The 25,184-nt window shown below is 49.9% G+C and overlaps 1 protein-coding gene across 1 annotated transcript in view; it reads right to left on the bottom strand.

The window, feature by feature from the left end:
• The window catches only part of CAMK2G (calcium/calmodulin dependent protein kinase II gamma), a 165,515-nt gene that overhangs the window by 47,372 nt on the left and 92,959 nt on the right, over positions 1-25,184 (bottom strand). Inside the window, exons 6-12 of the mRNA XM_065407709.1 lie at positions 24,140-24,212; positions 19,268-19,370; positions 17,066-17,149; positions 16,059-16,153; positions 13,143-13,265; positions 11,423-11,506; positions 10,790-10,832 (exon numbers count right to left, since the gene is read on the bottom strand). Coding sequence (XP_065263781.1) covers positions 10,790-10,832; positions 11,423-11,506; positions 13,143-13,265; positions 16,059-16,153; positions 17,066-17,149; positions 19,268-19,370; positions 24,140-24,212 — 605 coding nt within the window. The remainder of the gene's footprint in view (positions 1-10,789; positions 10,833-11,422; positions 11,507-13,142; positions 13,266-16,058; positions 16,154-17,065; positions 17,150-19,267; positions 19,371-24,139; positions 24,213-25,184) is intronic.

The following is a 25,184-nucleotide window of genomic DNA, read 5'->3' as shown; positions in this document are numbered from 1 at the left end:
GGATTTCTACAGCTAGCGACAGACAGACAGGACTTACTTTAATGAGAGGAGCAGACAAGCAGTTTGACAAAGGTCTTGTGCACCCATACTTCGCTGGTTTCCAAGCATGGGACACTGACCGTCCCTCCCCACCTCCTCTATGTAAGGAGATTCAAAAACCCCTTCCCTCCACAGTGCTGTTAAGAGCCCCTACTTCAAGTCCTATAATTTAACGTGTACTTCTATTCCTGGTTTAACATCTCTCCATTAATCTCTGATGAGAAGCACAGAGCACAACCTCTGTCCCCCACCCCCTCTGCCGGTCAGGCATGTCTTGTATTAGCCTCTGAAGAAAATGAAAGTCAGCCCCTTAGGCTCACAGTCTTGGCATTAAGAGTCACAAACCCCTCATGCTGAACTCATCAGCGATGAACACTGGACACTCTAGATGTGCTGAGGGACAGCGTTTCACATGGGACCAAAATACCAACTCCAAACAATGCCATGGAATGCTTCTCCGAGCCCCATTCCTCTCACTCTTCTCTCTCAACAACAGTCCTTTGGTCTGTGTGCTCTGCAGTCGCCTCACCTCCGGGTGGCAGGCCTCAGGTCACGCCACACGTCAGTGATTGCCAGTCCCAATTTGGCCACCCAGAATTTCATGGCTTCTACCCCTACACTTAGCTCACTAGCCAGCCCTGGCTCCCTCAGCCCTGCAGCAGTGCAGGGCTGAGACACTGTTATGGTTTCAAGGCATTTTTTGGGGGTGGCGGGAAGGAAGAGCACTGAATTCAGCTTTGTGAAATCTGACTTCCCAACAGTAGCCTGACAGAGAGCCTTTCCTTCTTGCTTTAAGCCAATACTGTACTGGGAACAGAGACCCTAGGGCTCTCTACTGTCCTAATTCACCCCATTTTATAGAAGAAATGGAAGCAGAGGGGAACCCAGTCCCATGTCATCCTAGGACATAGTAGCTGGTTATTTCATAGCAACCTGCCATTGTAGGTTAACAATCAACCCGATCCATCTTAGTACAACAGGGTTCTGAAGAGTGCAGGCAAACAAAGCCCTTTAGTTTGGGCTTCCCAAGGTTTTAAATTCAGATTCTTGAGCTAAATCTGCCCAGCCCCATCTTCTGAAATAGCAGGCACTAGCCACACACACATCAATTCCCCCTCCCAACTCTCATGTGCTGGTCTCGCTGCAGGGCCCTATACATGTCTGGCCTGCAGATCTGGTTAGTAATTCAGTAAGATCAATGTGGTGATGGTTCCAGATTAGATGAAATTTGTTCTGCATGCCAATTTCTCAGCCAGCAAGCATGGATGACGTCTCACTGGGTGCGCAGGCACTGGCATGCTGTTTTTTATTGGCAGTGAGTGGGTGTGGGCTAGGTTCAGGCACTCAGGAGATAACAGGACTCATGCCACGTACCTTGCTCAGCCAGGCCGGTAGCACTCATAGCGGCTGAAGCAGGGGCGGAGCTCTGCCTGCCAACTGATTGGTCAGAATCATTCAGTGGGAGGAGCCATAATAAAGCAATAAAGGCCAATCAGCAACAAGAGAGAGCAAGATGCAAGTAAATTAGTGTTAAAGGTGGGGAGAAAAGAATGTAAAGTTCTGAATTAAAATTTATTTATGTCCTTCAAACATAAAGACAAAACCAAACTGGACTACAGAGACCAGTCTGGGGGGATTCCAAGGACCTGGGAATGACATTTGGAAAGCCATGGATTTAGTCATAACAAAGTTCTGAGAACCAATTTGCAAGCTATGGATTTCAATGTCAGCGAAGCCAGAAGGAACAAACAGTGGGGTTCTGGTCTGATTTGTTTATTTTAAAGTCAATGGGCCTGTAGTGAAGTGTTTTGGGAGAGGCTTTGGAGAAGGCTGCAGACATCTAAATCTTGTCATGAAGTCATGTATTAACATACAACAAAACCCAACAGGAGTAAGAATAGATAAACATATGAAATAGAGGGAGAAAGGAACCTCTCAAGCTGGAGGACATCCATGACAAATCTTTCTGTGGTAGAAGAACTAATTTCCACAAGAATAGCTAACACAACCAACCCTCTGGCAGCCTGGAATTCTCATCCCCAAATGTGTAGAGTTTGGGAGTGAAAAGCTCTGGCCTCACCCAGAGTCAGGGGAGCTTAAAGGTGAAGTCAGACTCTTCAGACACAGCATATCCAGCGACACAGATCCGGGACTGTAAAAGAAGGTGGTGGTGAAGATAGGGCTACACGCTGGTATTTAAACATGGCACCACAACTTGTCTAAATGAAGGAGCTTCAAAGATTTTTTTTCAATATAGAGATTGCCTCAGATCTCAAATTGCGTATCACTTGGAGCTGGGACAAATTCCTCTGATGTCAAGGGACAGTGACAAAGGAAAGACAGGCTGGGAACAAATACACTTTCATGGAGGAGTGAGACATTTGTTTCCCTCCATCCTGCCACCAGGAATATTCAGAAATTTGTCCATAAGCTCATAGGGAACAGGACCATCTCAAAGAGAGGAGACACAGTGAATGCTGGCTGTAGAAATACTTTTTTCACCTCTCAGTTTTAGCACTGATTTTCTAAAGGAGCCAGGAAGGAATCTTGGTAAGAAACTTCTAGACCCAGAAATTCTACAACAGGGAATCTCTTCTCTTTCAAAAACAAGATGTCAAATGGACAGTTAATTTAGCAGCTTTTTATAAAACAAAACCCCCACAAAAACTCACCCAAAGACTGTCAGAGATGAAGCAATTCCAAATTTGACAGACTAGCACTAAAACAGGAACCAAAAGTACTATGGGGATTTGAGCACCTCTTTATCAATCCCTTCTGACCTTGCCTTGTAGTGCACTTCTGTAACACATGTCAAGGCATATAAACACCACTGACTCCACTGCAAAGCTCCAAGAGGTTGTGCACCCTCCAAGAATATTTATATACTAAGATCCATTTGTGATTGAGAAGACAATTGTCCTGGTTCATGCCTGGGGCTCCCTACATGCTTCCAATAATACAAATAAATAATAATAATTTCTCCCTCTGGTGAACACTGGTATTTTTTCTTCCTGTATTTCAAACAGAGTAGAAGAGCTCTAGAAATTCTCTGGTTCAGTTCTTTATCTGTGTGCTAGGATCATCAATGTTAGCAGCTGCAGGGAACACAGATGTGGAAACCATATGTGTTAGTTAACTGCTGCTGCAATACTGACAGGGAGGAGACATCTGTTATTTGTCCATCCTATAAAAGTTTGATTTTAAAATAAACTCCTTTGTGATGGAGTGGGGCAAAGAGGTCTTTAAAATAGAGATATTTAGAATCCAGAGGCCATTTCTCACTAGATCTTAATATACACAAATATCTGAGGCCTAAATTACTTGACAGCATCCTCCTTAAGAGGAAAATTAGTGAGGGAGAAGTGGTGGGGAGTGTTGTCTATTGTACACCTGTAACTCTTGAAGGAATAGGGGCCTCCGTGACTACAGCTGGTGGAATGCATTTCAGGAAGTGTGACCACCTTCTGTGATCTCATAGGATGACAGCAACCTTCAAGAGATGCCCACTAACACCAATCTCACCTCAACCGCCAATGCTCAGCATAAACCAGGGGGTGTGCCACCCAAGTCTATCGCAGAGCCTCTCAACACTGCTCCTGGATTCACAGGGAGAATATCCCTTCTGCCACTGGATCAGTAACCCAAGGCCTCCATGCGTCGGACACAGGAACACAAAGACTGGGGCATCCCATGACTGAACTGAAATAACTTGTGTAACCATCTGCCATGATGGCGACTGAGGCACAATTACTCTAGTAATTGCCATGTAAAGTTGCAGTTATTTCAAAGAATAAGTATTCTCCACTCCACTCCAATCATTCTATCTGAAAGTTTCTGACCTTTCCTCTGGAAACATCCACTGACTTGCTATTGAAACATGGCTCAGGAGTAACAGCTCCCAGCGATTTACATAGAATCATCGAATATCAGGGTTGGAAGAGACCTCAGGAGCTCAAAGCAGGACCAATCCCCAGACAGATTTTTGCCCCAGATTCCCTAAATGGCCCCCTCAAGGATTGAACTCACAACCCTGGGTTTAGCAGGCCAATGCTCAAAGCACTGAGCTATCCCTCCCCCTCTTAGCATTTCATCTTCCCAAGGTGCCAACAGGTCGCTGGATGGGGGTGAGTTATCTGTGTGGGACTCTTCCCCCTTATGAAGAGGTATTTTCTAACTCCAGCCTTGCTGTAACAGTCACATATTCAGGCATTAGACCAGAACATCGGAGTGCTTAGGAAAGCGGCAAGCATGTCAGGAAAAGTCAGCTAGACAGAAAGAGCTGCACTCAACAACTCCCTCCTCCCCGTGAGGGCAGGGATGGAGGGGGGCATTTATTCCTCAGCACTACTACATTCATTCTGTAGAAGAAACTAATGAAGGTGAGAAACAACATGAAAAGCAGCCAGTCACTTCGAATGGACAGGATAAACAAGCAGAGAGTCAGGGAGAGAAAAGGGGAGGGGGAAAAGGAGGAAAAGCAGCTTATAAAAAGGAGCAAACCTCTCTGTTAATATAGAAGTTAACCCTTTTATTTGGATTTCTCCCCCACCTGCACAGGCTACTGCAGTTAGCAGGGGGGAAATGTGCACCTGCATTTTGCCCATATGCTTCATATCGTCAACTTTCCAAACAACTAGTCCCAGGCACGCACAGATTTGCAATGCAATGTGATCAAATGGCACTTTCAGAGGAATTTATCTGCTTCAGCTCCACAGGAAAGTCTCATGGGCAGGATCTGAGACTGCCTTTCCATCTCCCAGATGTACCTTGCTTCCCCACACTTTGGGGCAAAGGAGGGGAGGCAGAATTCATTGAGGCTCAAGCTTCGAGTACTCAACCCAGGGGCATCCTCTTTAGCTTCTATCATCATCAACCAGGGAAAGTCTGGTTCTCTTTCATGTGGCTGTTACTGGAGAAGGTGTATGGAGCAGACAGATAGCCCTGTGGTTTTTCCATTAGCCTCTGCCGACCCCACACAGAATCAAACATCCTTAAGTCAGGAAATCAGACACGGAAGACAGAAATTTAGTTTTTAAGGGCCAGGTTTGTAAAGGCATTTAGGTGCTGGTATGTTCAGTATTGCAATGCCTAACTGATTTAGTAGCCTAAGTGTTATTTTCAAAAGCGAGCCAGGCACGTAGGAGCCTAAATTCCATTGACTAAGTGCCTAAATCCCCTTTGAAAATGATATTTGGGCTCCTAAATCGGTTAGGCATTGCAATGCTGAGCACAGTAACACCAAAACACCTTTAAAAATCTGGACCCAAGTCTGTTTCAGAAGATGTTTTCAAACATCTCACTACTGCTGCAGAAATCCACCTCCTAAAACACCTACCCCTGTGCATTTATGTGGCACGCAACATGAGAGTTGAGACTTATAAGGTTCAGATGGTCTGACTGCCCCTTGGGCTGGAGTTCTTGCCAGACACATTGAGTGTTCCAGCATGTTCCTCATTCAGTAGATTGAGGATACTGCAAGAATACCCTTTTGTAGCATTTCAGCACCCCCCACTTCCTGCTGTAAGCAGGCTGGGAAGAGGCAGGAATGCAAAGATGCCAAACAAAAAAAGTGTTAACGGACTTTTTGTGAACCTCAGAGAAGTTTGGGGGTTGGTGTGACAGGAGGACAAAGGCTGGTGGTGGTCCTCATTTTCACATAATTTCATTTGCCCTGCCGAAGCATAATTTCACTCTTACACCAGAAAAAAATGCACAGTTGAGAAAATAATTAAATCAACAGGATCCAGAGATGGGAGTAAAAAGGAAGTTTACTCACCAGCAAGTGGAGTTTTCAGAGTATGTTACCATAGCAGATCCACATTCTAGAAGTCCTGCGCCATTCCTGAACCTTTCTAAAGCATTTTAATAGTGATGGACACACAATTCATAGCACTGTCTAATTTTTCATTAAATTTGACCTCATTTCCTGTTTGGGAAGTATCCGCAAATAGATCACATAGCTCTCAAAATCTGTTTGTTCAAAATTTCTAGGCCAATTTCCCACTTCATAATCCACCTTCAAAATTCACTTGAGCTGGTGAGTTACTTCAGACATGTGGTCTCATTTCAGTTCCATGAATGGACGCTTACATAACACAGCGCAGTATGAATTTCAAATATTAATCACGTACACAATTCAAACTTTGCTTTTGCTAAATAACGGAGTTTAAAATGCAGCCTCCAAGTATTCCTATTAGAAAAGCTCAGCCACTCAAACTTTCATGGAAGGCAAACACAATATGCTTGGGGAGTATTTAATCATATTTGGATTTGGAATTTGAATATTTATTTATTACCATTTGCTCAGGTCTACCGCTTAACATTTATAGGCGCACACACTGTCTGCAATCCAGTCTCCCTGTCACAGTTATAAAGGACTCTATCCTTAGAGCTGTCCTCTGCTCACCTCACCCTCACCTAAACTAGCTATAAAAATTTCAGATGAGAGGATGAAGGCGGGTCAACATGACTGTAGAGGCAACACGTGGAGAACTCCAGTTATTGCCAGGTTAGCTTTCTTTCTCCCTCACAAAGCTGCCTCTGCTCCTCCTCCACACAGATGAGCAAACAATAGCAATTCCCAACAACAGGGCTGAGAAGTGAGTGGTTAAAGATGGAGGATCAAGCACAAGGTTGAAGCACCACTTAAATCCACTTATGGTCTATTTTGAGAGCTTACGTGGTGCACAAGACTGGCGATGGCCCACTGCATGGCAGTGAATTTCACCCTGAATGACAACTGCTCTACAAATGAGCATCCAGTTTAGATCCAGAGCTGGCAAGTGATGTGAATTGAACTACAAGTGGCAGCCTTACAAATCTTGGTGATAGATACATTATGGAGACAAGCTGTGTAGATGGCCACTCATCTGACAAAATGTGTTCCAAGTTCTCCAGTCTAGAGCTCATTTGGTTGTAGTCGGCTTGGCTACTGAGTTTCATCCATCTGGATGATTTCTGGACATATCTCACTTCCCTCAAAGGCTATAAACAAATAGGATGACTCTCAAAAGTAGTAACTCAGTTTTTGACATCTAATATATGCAGTCCAGCCACTACCCCAAACCCCCATTAGTGTGTTATGAGGCTGTAGGGGACGAGACCGGAAGAGAGAGATCGTTTGCTTCAGATGAACGTCTGAAGCCAATTTGGGCAGAAGTTTCAGGTGAGCAACACAGCACTGCTTCGTAAAGAAGGTCCAGTGTCAGAGTTTGGATTTCACTCACTCCCTTGGCAGAGGAGATAGCTACCAGGGAGCTAACAGTACCTCCCAAGTGGTTCAAGGGACGCAGTCATAGGCCTAGGACCTTGAACTGACTGATAACAGTGTATGGCTGAATGAGGACAAGGTCCTTTGAACAGAATAGTGAAATGCTGAGATCAAGTTAACTACCTTAACTGTGGAAAGGGATCAGACCAAGATATCTCTAGTAACTGATTGAGGATTAGAGGAGCCAAGCAGTGTGAGGGGTAACATATTATTACTACTACACACCTAAGAAAAGAAATGTATCCATTTACAAACACATGCTTTTCTGGGGGCAGGAACATGGGACTGCGACAAGCCTGCTGCTTCACCCTTCTGAATACACCACCCTACCAGACGTTAAGGGCTCAAGACCCAGGCCTCCAAGCATCATGACTGAACTGGAGGAGAGTTTGACCTTTGGGAGTAGTAGGACTAGCCAAGGCTCGAGACATCACAGGCAGGTCAGAGCTTGACACCTAGCCCTGTCCCATTTCAATCCCTCCAATGGGAAAGGGGAACAGGGTGACTCCAGTTGGAACTCTTTTCCTAGCAAATCCAGGACCCCTGCCTGGTCTCACATGTGAGAGGCACCTGAAGCATTGTTTTGAGAAGTGTACCATCAGGTGACCCTGCCTTCTCTAGACCAAAGACTGGAGATTCGGAAGAAAAACAAGACCTTGTTGTGTGAAACAGTCAGGTCTCCTGGCTGGCAAGGAGGAGGCTGAACATTGCCAGCCAGATCTCCCTGGCTGGATCTATCAATCCTTTGTTTATAGGAAGGGTGCCTTCTCCTTCATCTCCAGCAGGCCAGCGAGTTTGTGCACCTTCTCCAGGACTGCAGCAATTGGAAAGTCCAAGGGCTAAGCTCAGCATCATCTCCTGTAATGCCTTATTGTTGTCATCACAGCGAGGAGACCAACTTAAACTAAATTTCATCTATTCTTCCTCCTCCTCCAATGCAGAGAGGTCACCTCTCAAATGAGCCTGCCACTGCCAAGAGATGGTCTCATGCCCCAAGAGCCATAAGGCCCAATTAGTCACACAAACCAAGACTTGGGATCCCCACTTTCACTGAAATGTTAGAGGTCTGACCTCTGACCAGGCAAATATAGTAGGGAAGTAGGAGCAAAAGCTAACCAGATACCGGACTGGGTTGTAGATTAGTAAGGCTGCACATGAAGGGGAGACCTCTGTATCAGACGTATTAAAGTGGCCCAGGCTGGCTCTGAAAGCTCTTTAGAGGAATCTCACATTACAGCAGCCCTTGAAAGTCTGATCTTGTGGAGTCTCCCCCATCAATGAGTATGGGAGGATTGGAACTAGGAGACCAGCTCTGTAGCACTTCTTTCAGGCCTCTTTCTCAGAGTATCTCCAAGTGTCTGAATCGAACAATACGGGGGCTCAGAATAGGCCACCAGACCCAAATATTTCCTCCTCTTTTCATTCAGTGATGAAACCAAAACCTCTGGCTCCAACAACTGGCTCCTGAGATACAGACGAGTGAGCAGACCAAGCCTCCTCCAGCATGCTTCTAGGTCTGGGAATAAAGGATGCACAGCCAAGCACCACTGACTTCTCCCAGGTATTTCAAGTAACCAACATGTTGGTCTACAAGGGACATTTTCTGACCCAAAGGGAAGTGCTCCAAACCCAAACCCTTCCCCAGTTGCACCATAAGTAGACCACAGAATTAGTCTTACTAAAAATTAACTCAGTACTATTATTTATTGTAAACACTAAGCTAAGAATTAACAACTACGTTAACATTTAAACTAAACAAAGTTGTGTCCCTGAGCGAAGGAAACCAGACCCACAACCGCTTGTACCAGCGGGAAGAGGGGAAACTGAGGACAGTTATAGGGGAAAGGGTTTTCACAACCTTAGCTGATGCAATGGCTGCATGAGAGCACACAGGCCCTCCTAACAATTAACCTGCTTTAGAATCACTCTAGGCCCACAAGGTACAGCTTTCAGCTCCTGCAGAGACATTTCCCGGGGCTATGTGTACACCGCAGCTGGGAGGTGCGATTCCCAGCACAAGTAGACAGATTCACGCTAGCACACTAAAAATAGCAGTGTGGATATTACCGCATGGGCGGGGACGCAGGCTGACCCGAACGCCGACCCAGGGGATCAAGAGGCCTTGGATTTTGGACAGCTAGTCTGAGCCACTGCCCATGCTGCAACATCCACACTGATTTTTAGTGCGTGTCTGTCTCCACGCGCTGGGAATCACACCTCCCAGCTGCAGTGTAGATGGACCCTTTGCACAATTACCAAGGACTGTGCGTAAAACTGCTGCTATAGCCAGCCTGATCTTTCTCCATGTCCTGACATGCCTGCACAGGCTGAATTTATAGCGGGGCCAATAATCAATTTTCAAGCTCCTGTGGGCTGCCCCGCTACAGTTCTGGGGTTTGATGCACAGGTCTTCTATTTGAATACCACCACCAGAATGACATGAATCCCAGCTGGAAGGGAGATGCCACCTAGATTTCACGAGTGAGTGTGCATATGCCCTTTGTTGTTGGCGTAATTAGGAGTTTCCTGCATTATACCATAGATAGTATGTACCTGGTGCCCACCATTAAAGCATTTAGCAAAGGGAAGAGGGATGGAGGAGATTCCATTATGGCTGCTTTTCATTAACCATCCCTAAATTACGCTCCAAATGGAGAATTGGTGTATGGACTAATACAGCCAGGCTCAGTAAAATTTCAATTGAATTACTGCCCAGACACTACCTTTTAAAGAGGAAAACATGGCTCAGGGTGAGCGAGTGGTCTAAGCTGTGACAGGCACATGGGCTCAGAAAGGCCACCCACTTGAAGAGGTGTATCAGTTGGGGATAAACACTAATGATAGCAGAACCCAGCAGCTTGGCAGTTTTAACAAACTAAATGTACCTTTCAAAACACTCGTTTGACTGAAACGTTTGGATCTGTGTTTTCAGTAAGTGCACAGAATGTTCAGCAGGCAGCCAAGCTAATGGTCACCGAGCCTCACAGGACCACAGCCACTTCAGAGACAGAGATGGAAACACCTAATAGCTTGCATGTTTGAGACTTTCTGGTTGAGCCAGGGATACCCAGCACCCTAATGGCTATTCTCCCCTGAAAATATCATTCTTGTCCAGTGGTGGAGCCAGGTCCCTGGCTCAGGTCTGAGGGAACCATTGTTGCAGTTATAGTCCCTGATAATTAGGGTTTCCAAAGGGAAAACTGATTGATGCCGACTAGAACATCCCAAATATGAGCCTGCAATAAAACATGAGGGGATTTTGGTAGCAGACTGGATTCCCCTCTTGTTCCAGATGCAGGCTCCTCCCCCAACTAGTCTAATGTTTCTCCCTGTTGGTCACTGGCCAGGGCAAAGCTAATGGATTTTGGAATGCTAAACAGAACAAGGCCCCTCTCTTCTCTGACTCACCCCTTAAGGGTTAAAATGCATCCAGATCTATGTAGAAATAAGGGGGACGGGATGAGGGTAGGGAGAACTTACCAGAAAAGTTCCGTGAGACCAGCATTGTTGTGAGGATTGCACCCTGCGGGGGAGAAGGAGAGAGCAGGGATAAATAGCGATAAATCTCAGACAGGGGATGCAGAAACCCCAGTGGTTCGGGATTAGACAGGCTACCGAGATCCTCTCCATCTCCCAGCAGCTGCTATTGAACGGTTACGTTACTTTGGGGCTGGGAGCCAGGAGACTGATCAGCATGGTAGGTAACAGGTCTTAAGCATGGAGAGCTCATTTGGTTATTTCAGCTCTCTTTAAGTGGGGGCCAGGTGGGCATTGGGCATGGAGAGAACAGACCCTAAGGGAAACGAATTTCTGTACCTACAGAAATCTCCCAACCCGCAAAGAAACTTCTAGAGCACTTTATATTAGAGGATCTCAAAAAGCACGTGACAAACATTAATGAGCTAATCTTCAAGCACACCTTTGGCAAGGCAGGTATTTGCTCCACAGCACAGAGGGAGAAACTGAGGCACAGAGAGGGGAAGTGATGTGGGGCACACTTCAAGTCAGAGACAGAGCTTGGAAGAGATCCCAGCTCTCCCAGCCTTGTGCTTCAGCCACAAGACCACCACCCTTCCCCATTCCCCCTCCCAAAAAAGGCAAACACCTACTCACCTTCAGCTTTCTTCTGGCGTTGAACTTCCTCAAGCACTCCACAGTCTCTTGTCTGTGCATCATGGAGGCCACGGTGGATCGTTGCTGGAAGACCGGAACAAGGAAAGATTGTTAAATAATTGTAAACAAATCAGCAAGTTGAGTTCTCCCTCCAGCTCTCTGCTCACACGCTACAGCCAATATGCACACCAACATGACTGAGCAGCTCAGCTCTGGGTGCCCTGCTCCTAACGGACCCTGCAGAGACCTGGCAGCAGAAACCAACTGCAAGTTGACATTAACCATCCCCCTGTGGTGAGAGGTTCTAAACAAGGTGGGTTGTTATCACAGACCCATGTCTGAGAAAATGAGTCATTAAAGAGCAACGTTCTCCATCATTCAGACACTAAAGAACAAAAACAGATCTGAGGCAAAAGTGCATAACCAGCAATTACGCTGGGTGGGAAGAGGGGAGGGGAAGAGGCGGATCTTGTTACTAAATCTCAAAAGGAAAATTCAAGCCGGTGAGTGAAGACCATTGTCTGGCTATCCTGATGCCTCTCGGACAAGGCTGCTCTTCGAACCTGCGAGTACAAAGACAGCCCCCAGCACCCTTGCATCAGATGCGGAATATGATGTTCAGCATACAGCTGGGGAGTCATATGGCTCAGTCAGATAGTTCTACCGCATCAGCTGACAGCCTGAGTACAGCGTCCAGCCAGCGGGGCGCACTTGTCACCAGCACTCGGCTGGGGTCACATCAGCTGCAAGAGAAGCACTTCCCAGAAGTGTCGTTAGAGAGTCAGGGAACATTCGGAAACTGGAGGCTGATGCTAGACTGGCTCTTGCTCTAACACAGACCTACTAGTCTGCATTCGCTTTACAAGGACAGTGGGCGATGGACTATCATGCTGACCCGTAAGCATTACAGCCCTGCCGTGAGCAGCTCTCTCTTGGTTCAAACAAATTCATTAAGACCTGGGAGAACAGCATGCACTGTGCTCAGATTCTACAAAGTTACGCAGGGAACCTCTACTGTGACCTCAAACCTAGCCACCCCTGCTCTCAAAGCTGGCTACAATCTGCACTGGCTGTTGCGGGGGGTGGGAAGGCTGGGCCGTCCCCTTTGAAAGAGTTTCTTGCTGTCAATTATACTTCAGGATCCTCTTACTAGCTCTGCAGAAAATGTGAGAACCACCATGCTCCTGGTCTGGAAAGGAGAAAGCTCTCAAGGGAGAGAGCTCGTCAAAGCTGCTTCATGGCCACTAGCATTACACTTATGGCTAGTGGCAATATGGAATGTTTGTAGGTGTTACGAAAGCACTTCCACATTTTCCTGTGAAAAACAAAGAGGCACTATGACAAACTGGGGCTGGGATGCAGAGTTCAGGATACCCAGGTGCCACGCTATTCAAGCTGACGTCTCCCTAGATACGGCACATGACAATGATCTGCATTGGCAATCAATGGTTATTGGATAAAACAGCCTTGAAATTAAAAGCCATTTGTTCTGCATCTCTTCACTATAGCAGTGGTTACATAATGCTATAAAATAGGTGGGCTTTTCCCATGCCAGCACCTACAAGCTCACAGTTCAAAGCATACAAACATGCTTGATTAGACAGCCCCTGATTTCTGCCCCTAGCTCTGCCCTCCTGCTCTAGTAGCCTGTCCTCCTAGCACATGGCTTCAGCATGCACAATGGCATGACCTCCTAACAGGTGAGGAAGGAGACACTTACACAGACCCATGGGTGTTTGAGTGCTTGATCGGCTGTGATGCGTTTAGCCGGGTTTATCGTCAGCATCTGATTGATCAAGTTCTTTGCTTCAGGAGTCACTGTGTCCCACTCAGGTGATGGGAACTAGGAGGGAGAGAGGAGAAGAGATGAGATGCTGAACACAATCCTCCTTTCCCGCTGGAGGAAATCCATTCCAACACACCAAACCCTGATCAGGCTTTAACCCCTTCGGCACCACCACAGCTAGTTTGCACCTGGGGGGGACAAACTTTTGGGTGACACCCACAGTGTGAAAATACTATGGGACTTGACAAATACATGCACCATTTTGATGGCTGTACAATGGATGTCCACGGGGCAGCCAAACAGTTCAAGGAACCTTTCAGGATTCAGTCAGGCCTTGGGCTTTTACTCAAATCTGTAAGTCAATTCAAAGATCTGTAGCTTCCTTCCCTTCTTGAGCATTTGGTGCAGACATGTGAAAACAGATGCACAGTCTCCTTTAACCCACCCTCCCCCTCCTCCCACTCCCTGTCCCCACACACCAGAAAGCTGTAATCATGTTTGTAATATCAGAAATTGTTGCCTGGGGAATGGGAGACACGTCAGAGGCTGGCAACATGTGGGTATGGAGATGAAGGGCAGAGATCTGAAGTCCTTGAACTACTAACACTCCATGTGCAGTTCAGCACATCAGTATGGATGAGGACAGTGCCCCCAGGTCTTCTGGGGTGTTACAGATGAAAGCACTGTGAAACTACAGGCACGTCTGCACAGCAGCTGGGAGGTGTAACCCCCACATCAGGTACTCTGCTCACGCTAGCACCTAAAAATAGCAGCATGGCCACGGTGGTATGGGTAGCAGTTCAGGCCAGCTGGCTGTGTACGTATTCAAGGGTCAGGCAGGACTGCACTCAGGTGCTTAGCTCGAGCCGCCACCTGGGTAGCCACAGCTACAGTGCTAATTTAAAAGTGCTAGCTTGAGCGGAGCCAGCGCGTGCATGTCCGCCTGAGCTGGGATCCAAGACATACCCTAAGTGGACCATGGCTCGGCCACCTGAGCGGAACATACAGCCTCTGAACACAGACGACCCAGAGGGCAGTTAAAGGGTCATGGTCGCTTTAAGTAACCTGTGTTTAAAAACAAGATGTCCTTCCCTGTGCTGTGAACATTTCCTCCAAGTATTAGAGCTGAAAAAAGCTTAAAGAGCTCCTTGACTTTTCCCATTCACAGTTAGCTTATGCTTTGTGCTCCACTCAACACGGACCACAAAAATGCACTAGTCAGGGTCACACTTGCTGTGTGTCAGTTTCACATCCCAGGTCTCAGGCACAGCGCTGCAATGTCTGCGTTGCAAACATTGCGGGGGAATGCTTAAAAACCCTCAGAAAACCCTGAGCTTTCATCGGGAGGTTATTTCCAAACAAAAAAAGATTCCCGGTCACATTCACAAAACCCAGGTACCGAGTCTAAACGTATCCCATGGGCTTCCTCTGAAACACAAACAACCTGTTTTCTGGAGATTGAAATTCACAATGGCCACTTCCCATTCAGTGAAGAGGTAAAATGGAGTAGTCCAACACACACACCCCTCCCCGGGCAGGGTGGGCTACAGGAGATATTCTCTATTCCCATTAAAGTGGAAGTTGCTCCCTGCCATATATGACACAGAAGGGGGCTGCAGGAACTAGTTCATGACAGATAGACACTTTTGAAAATCTGACGGGGGTTGAAAGTCAATGGGAGTCGGGGGGGTTGGGCTCCTAACTCCCAGTCACCTGCCAGAGGAGTTAGGTGTCTAACTTCTTAGGCGCTTTGAAAATCCCACTCTGCATTCCTGCTGCAACACATTTTAAACATAGCATTTAGTACAAGAACCAGGCACACAGAAGAGAAGGAGCCTACGAACAAAACGAGCAGTAAGACAGAGCAGTGTCCTCAGGCCTGGCGGCAGGGGAGGTTACTTGATTCCAGCAGAAACATCCTACCCCCACCGTTCCATCTCCGGCTGCTCTGAGCTAAGTACGGGCACTGTGACTGCCCACAGAGCGAACCCCGCAGCTTCCCTGCAATGCGTATGCCAGCCACTCTTGGATCAATAGCTCCAGGTTTATTTCCCACTCCAACAGGCTCCCCTCACTCATGAAGATTTATTCCAACTGTCCAAACTGCTGCAGTCAGAGAACAGTCATTAATGCTTAACCTCTCTGGCTCTAACCTCCCCACCAAACCGTTACTCGGTCTGGTCAGACATCATGCTGCACCCTATGACCACCTGTCTGGCCACAGTCCCAAGAGCAGCGCCATGCTGATGCCTTCACCCTCACAACAGCCTCTGATCCCTCATGCCAGTCCCAGTTTCCCCAGTCACACACCTCAGAGCCACCCCCTCCAGCAGAACACACACTGCTGGGCAGATCAGGACAGTTTTTCCACAACTGCAGGCAAATTCCACTGTGAGGTGCAGGAGGCTATGGCCACAGGTCAAGCTGTCTCTAGAGAGCGTTTCCCCACATTGTTCTATAAGGCATTGGTGGGATGAGATCCTTCCAGTTCATGCTCCTTGCGTTCCCCTTGGAGAGTCAGTATCTGTATCTCCTCCAGCACTTCACTGCATTAAGCCCACGAGTGTAGAGCAGCCGAGTTTGGTACTTCTTTCCTGACCCAATTATCTCACTGTACCCACAACAATGCCCCCGCCCCCGCGGACCCCAATGGTAGCCCCACACAGTATCATGCTAAGCATGCAGCAAAAAGAAAGCCCAACGAACACAAGGCAGACACTCCAAGCACCACCTGGCACAGCAGCTGTGTGGCTGCCACCAGTCACCAAGTGAAACCATGCCAGATTTTGGCTGACTAGATGGCACAGGCTTTCTACACCATGCAGGTACTCAGCGAGGATATGTCCTTACGTCATAGGCTCCAGCTTTGATCTGCTGATAGAGCTTGTGCTGATCTTCATCCCAAAAGGGAGGGTAACCCACTAGCAGTATGTACAGAATCACTCCTGGGGGGGAGAGAGAGACACACACACAGGTATGCTGGGGTTAGGTTAATTGGCTCCGATTACTCCCATCCTCCATCTGTACACCCACTTCAGAGCTGAGGAGAGCCCCCTTCCTGCCCTCTCAACATTCCTTTTCCAGCAGTGTCTGCGCTGGGTCTTTAGTACCTTGGAGATCTGAACGTGATGGTGAACAAGGAGCAGGAGCAGCCCCAGGAGCCTCCATCTCCCCTCAGCTGCTGGACTTGGTCCTGGCACACCAAGCTCAGCTCTGATCCCCAGCTCATAGGACAAAGCAGGCGCATGCTGCCCTTCTACCTCCCCATACATCACGGCTAGTGAGCCACAGCTTCCAGCTGCTTCCAGAAACCAAGCCCAGTGAGGACACTGGACAGCAAGGTTCTACAGGTGCTTTCAAGACTCTTCCATGCTGGCCTCACGCGCTTTTTGCAGGGCAGGAAAGCCTAACACCCAGGCCTGCAGGAATAGGTCTGCACCACACATCAGTTCGACATCCCCCATGTCCTAGGGCTTTAAACTGATCAGTCTTCAGTTATATGTACACTTATGCTTCCTTTTTAGAAAGGCGCACCCATGGAGCGAACATTATAGAGCTAAATAACGGAGCGCTGGCTCGGTGAGGCAAGGATGGGTTCTGACTATTTAGCCCCAGCAGAAGGCTCTGATGGCTTGTCTGAGCACAGGACTAGGAATTAGGAGCAACTGAATTGCAATCCATGCTCCGACATCAGCTCCATCTGCAACCTTGGGCACGTCACTTAACCCCCGTGCCTTCTTTTCCCTGTCTGTGAAAGGGGGATGAGGACCTTTCTAACAGGGGACTGCAAAGAATGGCTGCTGTTTGTAAACAATGCAGTGTCAGGGCAAAGTGTTATCACTGTTATGAGATCTTACCGCATGCCCATATGTCCACTGGTTTTCCATAAGGATCTTTTCTCAACACCTCAGGGGAGAGGTAGCCTGGAGTACCAGCAAACCCTGTGAGGAGAGGAACGACATGGGGTATACACAGTACCCAGCTAGAAAGATCTGCTGGCTCCTACCACAAGTTCTGAAAACTGTAACATTTAATTTTCACAAGCCCATGCTTCCCCTCTTGCCTAGACTTCCCTGAGTTACCTCTGTGGAGGCCAATGGACACAGGAAAGGGAAGGCAAAGGGATGGGTTAACAGTCCACCGGCTCAAAATGCTAAAAGCAAGCAAAGAGCGAGCAGTGAATGGGATCATGTCACTCTGTAGAGCACAAGCCCTTGTGCCACATCTTAGCCCATGGCTACCTGTGTGGTTTGGAGTTAGAAAACAAACCCTGGCACATGGCTTAGCCAAAGGATGTGAACAGACCCACAGCTGTTGCCATCTCTCAGGAATTTCCAAGACACTGATCACTGTGAATCTCAATGCCAATGTTCAGCCAGAAAAGATCTGGTTCCTAACTCTGTTATACCTAGAGAGAGACACCCAAACACACCTGAGGAGTCCAGATCAAGGCCTGGACTTTGCAGCTGTCCCCATTTATACAAAAAGGGGGAACAAAATCTGCAGATCCCAACACTCCTGAGCAGCGGGAAAAGTTTGTAGCAGGGTCTGGACTTTGCAGCTGGGGCAACCTCTCAGGGCCGGCTTTAGGAAGTGCGGGGCCCAATTCGAACATTTTCGGCGGGGCCCTGGCAGGGATGACTAACCAAAAAAAAACATGTAAAAAAAAGCCTCTCATTTCTTCCATGTATTATTTACTTTCCATAACTATATAAATAATAAAATTATATATTATGTACATTGCGTCATATATGCTGTTTATCGGTTATTAATGAGCTCCGTTTCACACGTGTGGGTCCCCGCCACTCCCTTGGGGTGGTGTGCACATGTGTGGGTCCCAGCTGCTCCTTGCCCCCCTCATTGAAGTAGATGTGCAGGGTTACTGCCCTGGGAACTGCAGGGCACCAGTGGACATGGGGCTGGCTGGAGGCAGGGAAGGGGCTGACTGGAGGTAGGGTCTGGCTGCAGGCAGGGCAAGGGGTGCGGGGCTGACTGGAGACGGGGTGTGTGGGGTGGGCTGGCTGGCTTCAGGCAGGGCCGCAGGGGGGTGCGGCATGGGTTGGCAGGGCTGGAGACAGAGGAGTGCGGGACTGGCTGGCTTCAGGCAGGGGGGTGCGGCAGGGGTTGGCTGGAGACTGTGCAGGGGGTGCGGGGCTGGCTGCAGGCAGGGCAGGGGGTGCAGGGAGGGGGGAGTGTGGGGCTGGCTGGCTTCGGGCAGGGCTGCAGGGGGGTGCGGCAGGGATTGGCTGGAGACAGAGCAGAGGGTGCGGCAGGGGCTGGCTGTGGGCAGGGCGGGGGGGCGGGGCTGGTTCGGGCAGGGCAGGGGGTGCAGCAGGGGCTGGCTGGAGACAGGGGCTGGCTGCGGGCAGGGCAGGGGGTGCGGGGCTGGTGCGGGCAGGGGGTGCAGCAGAGGCAGCTGGAGCCCCGGCCCTTTAAATAGCCCCCTGAGCCCCCCACTACCCCAGGGCTCTGGGGGCTATTTAAAGGGCCCGGGGCTCCCCTGCTTCTACCGTCCCGGCCCTTTAAACAGCCGAGGGAGCCCTGGGGAAGACTTTTTAAATAGCTCCCAGAGCCCCGCAGCCCTACCCCAGGGCTCCAGCAGTGGGGCTCTGGTGGCAATTTAAAAGGCCTGGGGCTCCAGCCCCTGCTGGGAGCCCCAGGCCCTTTAAATTGTCCCCTGGGGAAGCGGGGCCACGCTGGTACACTGTACCGGGGCTTGGGCGCGGGGCCCAATTCAGGGGAATTGGTTGAATTGGCCTAAAGCCGGCCCTGCAGCCTCTGTGACTAACTCCTACTGTACATTTGGGAAGGAAAACAAGAGAGGAGATTCATCCTTAAGGCTCATATATGGTCATATTTTCTCTCTTGCTCCCATTTTACCCAGTCCAAAGGCCCCAGAAGCAGAGGTGCCGGGCAAGGAAGGTGTGGCACTGAACTCATCTAATAGTTAGTTGGAAGAGGTCAAGCCCAAATAAACTAGACCCTTCCTAAGCCCTGGCATGTACAAAGGAGGCTGGAAGGGGCAGCTAGAAAAGGAAAAGCTCAGATCTTCTTCTTACCAAACCAGGCCTGCTGCTCCCCCTGCACTTCTATAGCCAGTCCAAAGTCGGCCAGTTTGACAGCGGCACTCTTACACTTACTCGCCAGTAGCAAGTTCTCAGGCTGGGGAAAGGAGAGAGAAGAGAAAGGAGGGAGGGGTGGGAGAAAGAGAAATCCACATTAATCTCCTTTCCTCAGTGTTTCAATCTGTTTAAATTCAGGCAAGGGCCCTGTGTGAAAGCAGCCATTCAGCCTAAGGCCCAGCTATCGCCAATGGCCTCGATGATGGAAGGGCTCATCTCATCTCCCTTTGCTCTCACGTGCAATGCAAGCGCCTCTCCCAGCCCAACCCACACACCCAGCGCTGACACCAGGTGGCGCTGACAGCACAGTCCCTCCAGGACATGATTCCAACACATCCATGCAGAGAGAAAATGATGCAGCAGATACAACAATCTGCAGTGATGTGGCTCCCCACGAACATCACACAGTCCCCAAGGCAGTGGACAAGCAAATATGATAATAAGGACTGCCAAAGAGAGATCTAATGTGGGAAGGCACAGTCTAGTCAGGCAGTAGATTTATGGAGAGTGCCTCTCAGCATAGCTCACTGCAGTGCTGCTGATGCTGCTAATGAAAGCTCCATTTGTTCGAGTGGAACCCCCGTCTACAGGAGTTTATTAAATGCTCCCACATCACCCTCTCCACAGATGAGCGACAAGACCTTCCCTGTGCCAGGGATGGGATGCTGCTGCTCTCCCACCTCCCGAAAACACCTTATACCAGAGATGGGACCCCACACCCCCACCTCTGAAGTATTAGGAAAAAGGATGTCACCCAAATAGAACCTCAGGCGTTCGAGGAACTCAGTTGTGTTCTGGAGGCTTCAGCTGGAGAAAGCAGCGAAGGGGTTAAAGTGGCTGAAAAACATTCCTCCAGACTGAGGCATTGCCTGCAAGGGCAGCTCACAAAGGGGACCCTGCCTCTAACACACATGCCCTGAAGACACTGGCTGCAGCAGCTCAGCAGGAAATGGAGTTCGCACTGCACTTACAGATAGGGACAGGGGTGTGCTGGAAAGGGCAGGAGTGGGAGGAGCCCAGAACCTCACCCATGTTGGTCAGGATATAACAAACTACACAGACTGAAGTCTTCAGCAGGCAGGCACCAATGAGACGGGGGGAAAAGGTGGCCTCCAGCAGGACAGAAGGCTGGAAATCCAGGAACTGGATTATCACATTCCTTGGAGGTCATTTGCACAGCAGGGCATCTGTCTCCCATGGTGACTTATAACTGCAGTCCTGCTGGGTGAGGGAGGGGGTGTGGCTCAGTCACCTGCACAGTGGGGATGGGGTAGGTGAGGCATGCACACAAAGCCTATCCCTGCCTGCACTGCGCAGGTGGTGGTTTAGGTGCATGGGGAGGGAGGGGGGGGGGGAAGAGAGAAATCTGAGGGTGGGATAAGGAGGCAGAGAGGGAGGTCGGATATGCTTAGCCCTCCACTCTGCCTGTGCTGCAAGGAGATGGTGGGGAGTTAGAAATACATGTCCCCTCACCCCTGCCTGAGAGTCAGGCCCCACTTCACACTGGAGCCAGCACATTTCCCTGGGCCGGCGGGGACAGTGCCACTGCAGCTATCGCAGAGACAAGCCCAGTGGGAAATCTAGGATCTCCCTCCCACCCACAACTCACACTGCATATGTCTCAACTAGGGACGGTGGTCGCGCTTAGGCTGGGCTCAGCAATTCATGCTAGCTAAATCCCTCCGAAACTCCACCTGTTCCCTGCAGTAATCTACATAGAGAGAAACCCCTTCAGTGGGACTCCAGCTGTGTGCACATGCATATCCACCTGCATGTTCTGTAGGCTAGAATCCCGCTGGCAGAAGTCAAGCTCAAGCTGTTACCATTCCCTAACCCTAGAAACGGGTTGAGTGTAGGTGGGGCTTAGCTCACGTGAGTGAGCTGAGCCAGACCTAAGCATGACCATTTTTCCTAGGCAAGACATACCTGCTGTGATAGCACCTCCTGAAACCATCCTGCTTCTCCTCTCATTAGTTAATTCATGCCAATGCAATACCCAGGGTTCTACTTTAAAAAGGGCCATGATCAACTTCACTTATCTCCCCCCTGATCTTCACTACAGCCCTGCAGAATCTGAAACCTATTCCCAAATTTCTCCACCTCCACATGCACAAGTGCAGTCCTCTGGAACTAGGGTGACCAGATAGCAACTGTGAAAAAACGGGACAGGGGGTGGGGAGTAATAGGCGCCTATAAAAGAAAAAGTCCCAAAAAACGGGAGTGTCCCTTTAAAAATGGGACATTTGGTCACCCTATCTGGAACACTCTGTAGTTGCAGGGACGCTCACAAGCCATGGGCCAGGTGTGCTGATTTGCTATTGCAGGGTTGCTCCTTAGGACTGGTTTGTAACAGAGGAGGGCAAAAAGCAGAATATCAAATAGAAACACGCCTGAGCTCTGCAGCTCTAGACTACCTGTGGTCTGTTACGGTGGGCAGCTGATGAGGGCTGAGCCCCTAGGGGCCATGTGTTAAGCAAAGAGCATGGACTAATTTATTTTTTAAAAGCAGAATGACAGAGATTGAGGAGCAGCTTCAGGGAACTGGGCTGGGCATGAGGAGGAACACACTAACCATCTTGGGAGCCCACCTGCTGGCCAATTCTACCAGAACTCCCTGGCTTTGGGGAGCCTGTCAGACCTTTCACATCCATCCCGTTGGAGGCCTTTGGAGAAGCGAGCAGGAAAGCACTGTGCTCATACTGCAACATACTGACTGGAGTGCAGGCCTACAGTGGAAAACGACTCTGCTATCCTGTGGCACAAAGAACCACCCGGGCTTCCATAGACTCCCTGGCCTTGAGCATTAGCATGCCCAGTGGTCACCTTTTCCACCCTTGAGGGTGCAGGCTTCACTGACACCGTATAGCTTCCAGACGTGTTTATATTGTGCCCTCTGGAAGGTATTTTTTTATATCATGCTTCTGCTGAGGCTGCTGTCTTCAGACTCCCAGGCTCATGTAACCTTCTCACCATAAAGCAGAGCAGTGCCAGAAGGGGGCGCCACCTTCTAGTAATCTAGGGTACGTCTAGTGTAGTGTAGTGTAGACGCAATAAATCGATCCCCGATCGCTCTCCCGTTGACTGCTGAACTCCAGCAGTGCGAGAGGCAGAAGCAAAGTCGACGGGGGAGCCGTGGCCATTGATCCAGCGCCGCGAGGATGCGAAGTAAGTAATTTTAATTCGATCTAAGATACGTCGACTTCAGCTATGCTATTCTCGTAGCTGAAGTTGCGTATCTTAGATTGATCCCCCCCCAGTGTAGACCAGGCCTAGCAGAGCAGCTTCTGGCCGTCACATTCCCATGCAAGACAGAGTATGCTGCTGGACAGACAGGCCTCCTGGTGCCATACTTTCACTTTTTGGAGTCAGATCAACTCCCAGTACAGCAGCAGGTACTCCACGGGAAGGGAGTCGAAAGCTCTCCTGTGAGGGGGCTCTGGAGGCATAAGTGTGCTGTGGCATTGCAGAAGCCTGATTCAGCCAGTGCTTACTGGGATCAGCTATTTGATTAAACTTGTACGTAAGGCTACATTTTAGCCATGGGTATTTTTAGTAAAAGTCATGGACAGGTCATGTGCAGTAAACAAAAATTCACTGCCCGTGAACTGACCATGACTTTACTAGATACCCCTAACTAAAGCTTGGGCTGGGGCACCGTAGGTGCTCGGGAAGGGCGGGCCGGGGGCGCCTTGGGTGCTGGCCCGGGACTCCCGCTGGTGCTGCAGTGGAAGCGTGGGGAGGCACGTGGCCAGGGACCCCCATTGGTGCAGGGGGGAGGGGGGGAGGCGGCGATGCGCAGCCCGAGATCCTGCTGGTGCTGCATGGGGGGAGGGATGGGGGAAGGGTTAACGAGGCTGGCAGGCTCCCTATCTGGCTCCAACCGGCATGTCCCTGTAGCTCCTAGGGGGAGGAGTGGCCAGGGGGGCGCCGCATGCTGCTCCTACCACAAGCGCTGGCTCTGCAGCTCCCACTGGCCAGGAACCATAGCCAATGGGAGCTGCGGGTGCGGCGCCTGTGGGTACGGGCAGCACACGGAGCTCCCCTGGCTGCTCCAACTAGGAGCCGCAGGGACATGCTGGGGGGAAGCCAGGGAGCCCCCCCAGGTAAGCGTCGCCATGCACCCCAACCCCCTGCCACAACCCTGAGCCCCCTCCCATACACCCAAATTGCTGCTACTGGCCCAGGGGTTGCCCAGCTCAGGGCAACCCCTGAGCCAGCACCAGCCGCTGCGGAAGTCGTGGAGGTCATGGAAAGTCACGGAATCCGTGAATTCCGTAACCGACATGCAGCCTTACTCATAAGGCTCTACTGATCAGCTACAAGAAAGACCGGCACAAGAGACTCATGTTGCATGACCCTGGCCTAGCCCTATGGCATGTCTTTGGCAATCCAAGTGTGGAATCAATATATCCATGCGCTATGCAAACCGACTCATCCTGGCAGACTAAACACCAGGCCCCAGGTCCTCATCAGGCTCTCTAGTGGCAGACCAGAAAGCGTCCTTCACTCTAACCAATTCCAGTATGAGACCCTCTGAATGCTGCGCCCTCCCCAAAGACTGATCCTGGCTCCTCCCCACACCTGAAGCTGCCTCCCAGAGAGGCTGCCGCTGAGCTATGGCTCTATGGGAGCTCACCCGCCCTCTGGGGAAACCCCAAGGAGAACACTGGTGGCTTCAGGAACCTCCATGCCCCAGCACAAGCAAGAATTCCGATTAGCCAGCAACACAAGATGCAGACATCAGCCACCGAAGCTCCTGCCAATGACACCGACTGCCGTCCCCCTCCTGAGTAGTGGAGGCAGTATTACCTTCAAATCCCTGTGCACGATATCATGCTGGTGAATGTGATTCACGCTCTCCAGTATCTGGTGAATACAGTGGCTTCAAGACGAGCAGAGGGAGAAAAGGAGAGAGACACACAGGGTTACACACACACACTCAGCCTCTAACCTCCACTTCCCCACCCTTCCCAACCGTTGCAGGGGGAGTTCAGGGACTCTGGGTCAGGCCCAGCAGTTACCTGCCCTCAAACAGCTCCTCCAACCCCATCATGCCCACCAGCTGCTGCCAAACTACCACAGCTGGAATTTTGTTGCTTAGCAACAGGGTTTCAAAGACAGTTCAACAGTGGGCTTAGATAGCAGGACCTCACTGCACCCTCCTACCATCCCACTGACCCCTTTCCCTGCCCACCTCCTTCCCCTCTCCCTGGCGTTAGGCACCGTGTTTGTTTTATCAGCTGAGGACATGCGCCCGCACTTGTGTAAGCAGTAGCTCAGGGTTGGGCTAACAAGGCCAAGCCACAGAAACATGCAGCTAGGCCCGGCCCAAGCTTTCATGAAACAGCAGCCTACTCCATCAAGCTCAGGAAGAAGAATCTGGGCGCCTGCCAATTGACACGGCTTTCAGAGCAGCATTTCAAGCACTTTACATACACAATGTGCACGCACTCCCCCCCCACACGCACCCGCTAGCCGGGCGCCTTTTAAGTACAGATCCCACTTAGGGAGTTAGAAGCTGAAAAACAGACTTGCTCTCTGCTGAGTGCACCGTGCCGCACTCCCCCAGCCCGCAGAAAACCAGTGCCATTCTCGGCACTGACGCCACAGGGAGAGGAGCAAGATGTTATTTACACTTGGCTTGTCAGGGACAATGTTACACCCACAGAGCGCGTGCACCAGACACACACACACACACACACACAGCTGAGATTGCTGGAGGAGGCTAGTCAGCCGGATAGCGGTTCCCGAGCTCTCGGGCTGGAGCAGATGCAGCAGCATTTACGTAGGTGTCATACTGAGAGAGGAAGCCTCTTTGATGTGGAAAGGAGCACAGATTTAAACAGCTCCTGAG

This window comes from Emys orbicularis, chromosome 7 (assembly GCF_028017835.1).
Source record: "Emys orbicularis isolate rEmyOrb1 chromosome 7, rEmyOrb1.hap1, whole genome shotgun sequence".
NCBI classification, from domain to species: domain Eukaryota; kingdom Metazoa; phylum Chordata; order Testudines; family Emydidae; genus Emys; species Emys orbicularis.
Note: the sequence above shows the minus strand (reverse complement) of the source record. Positions and strands in the feature narration are given on the sequence as shown.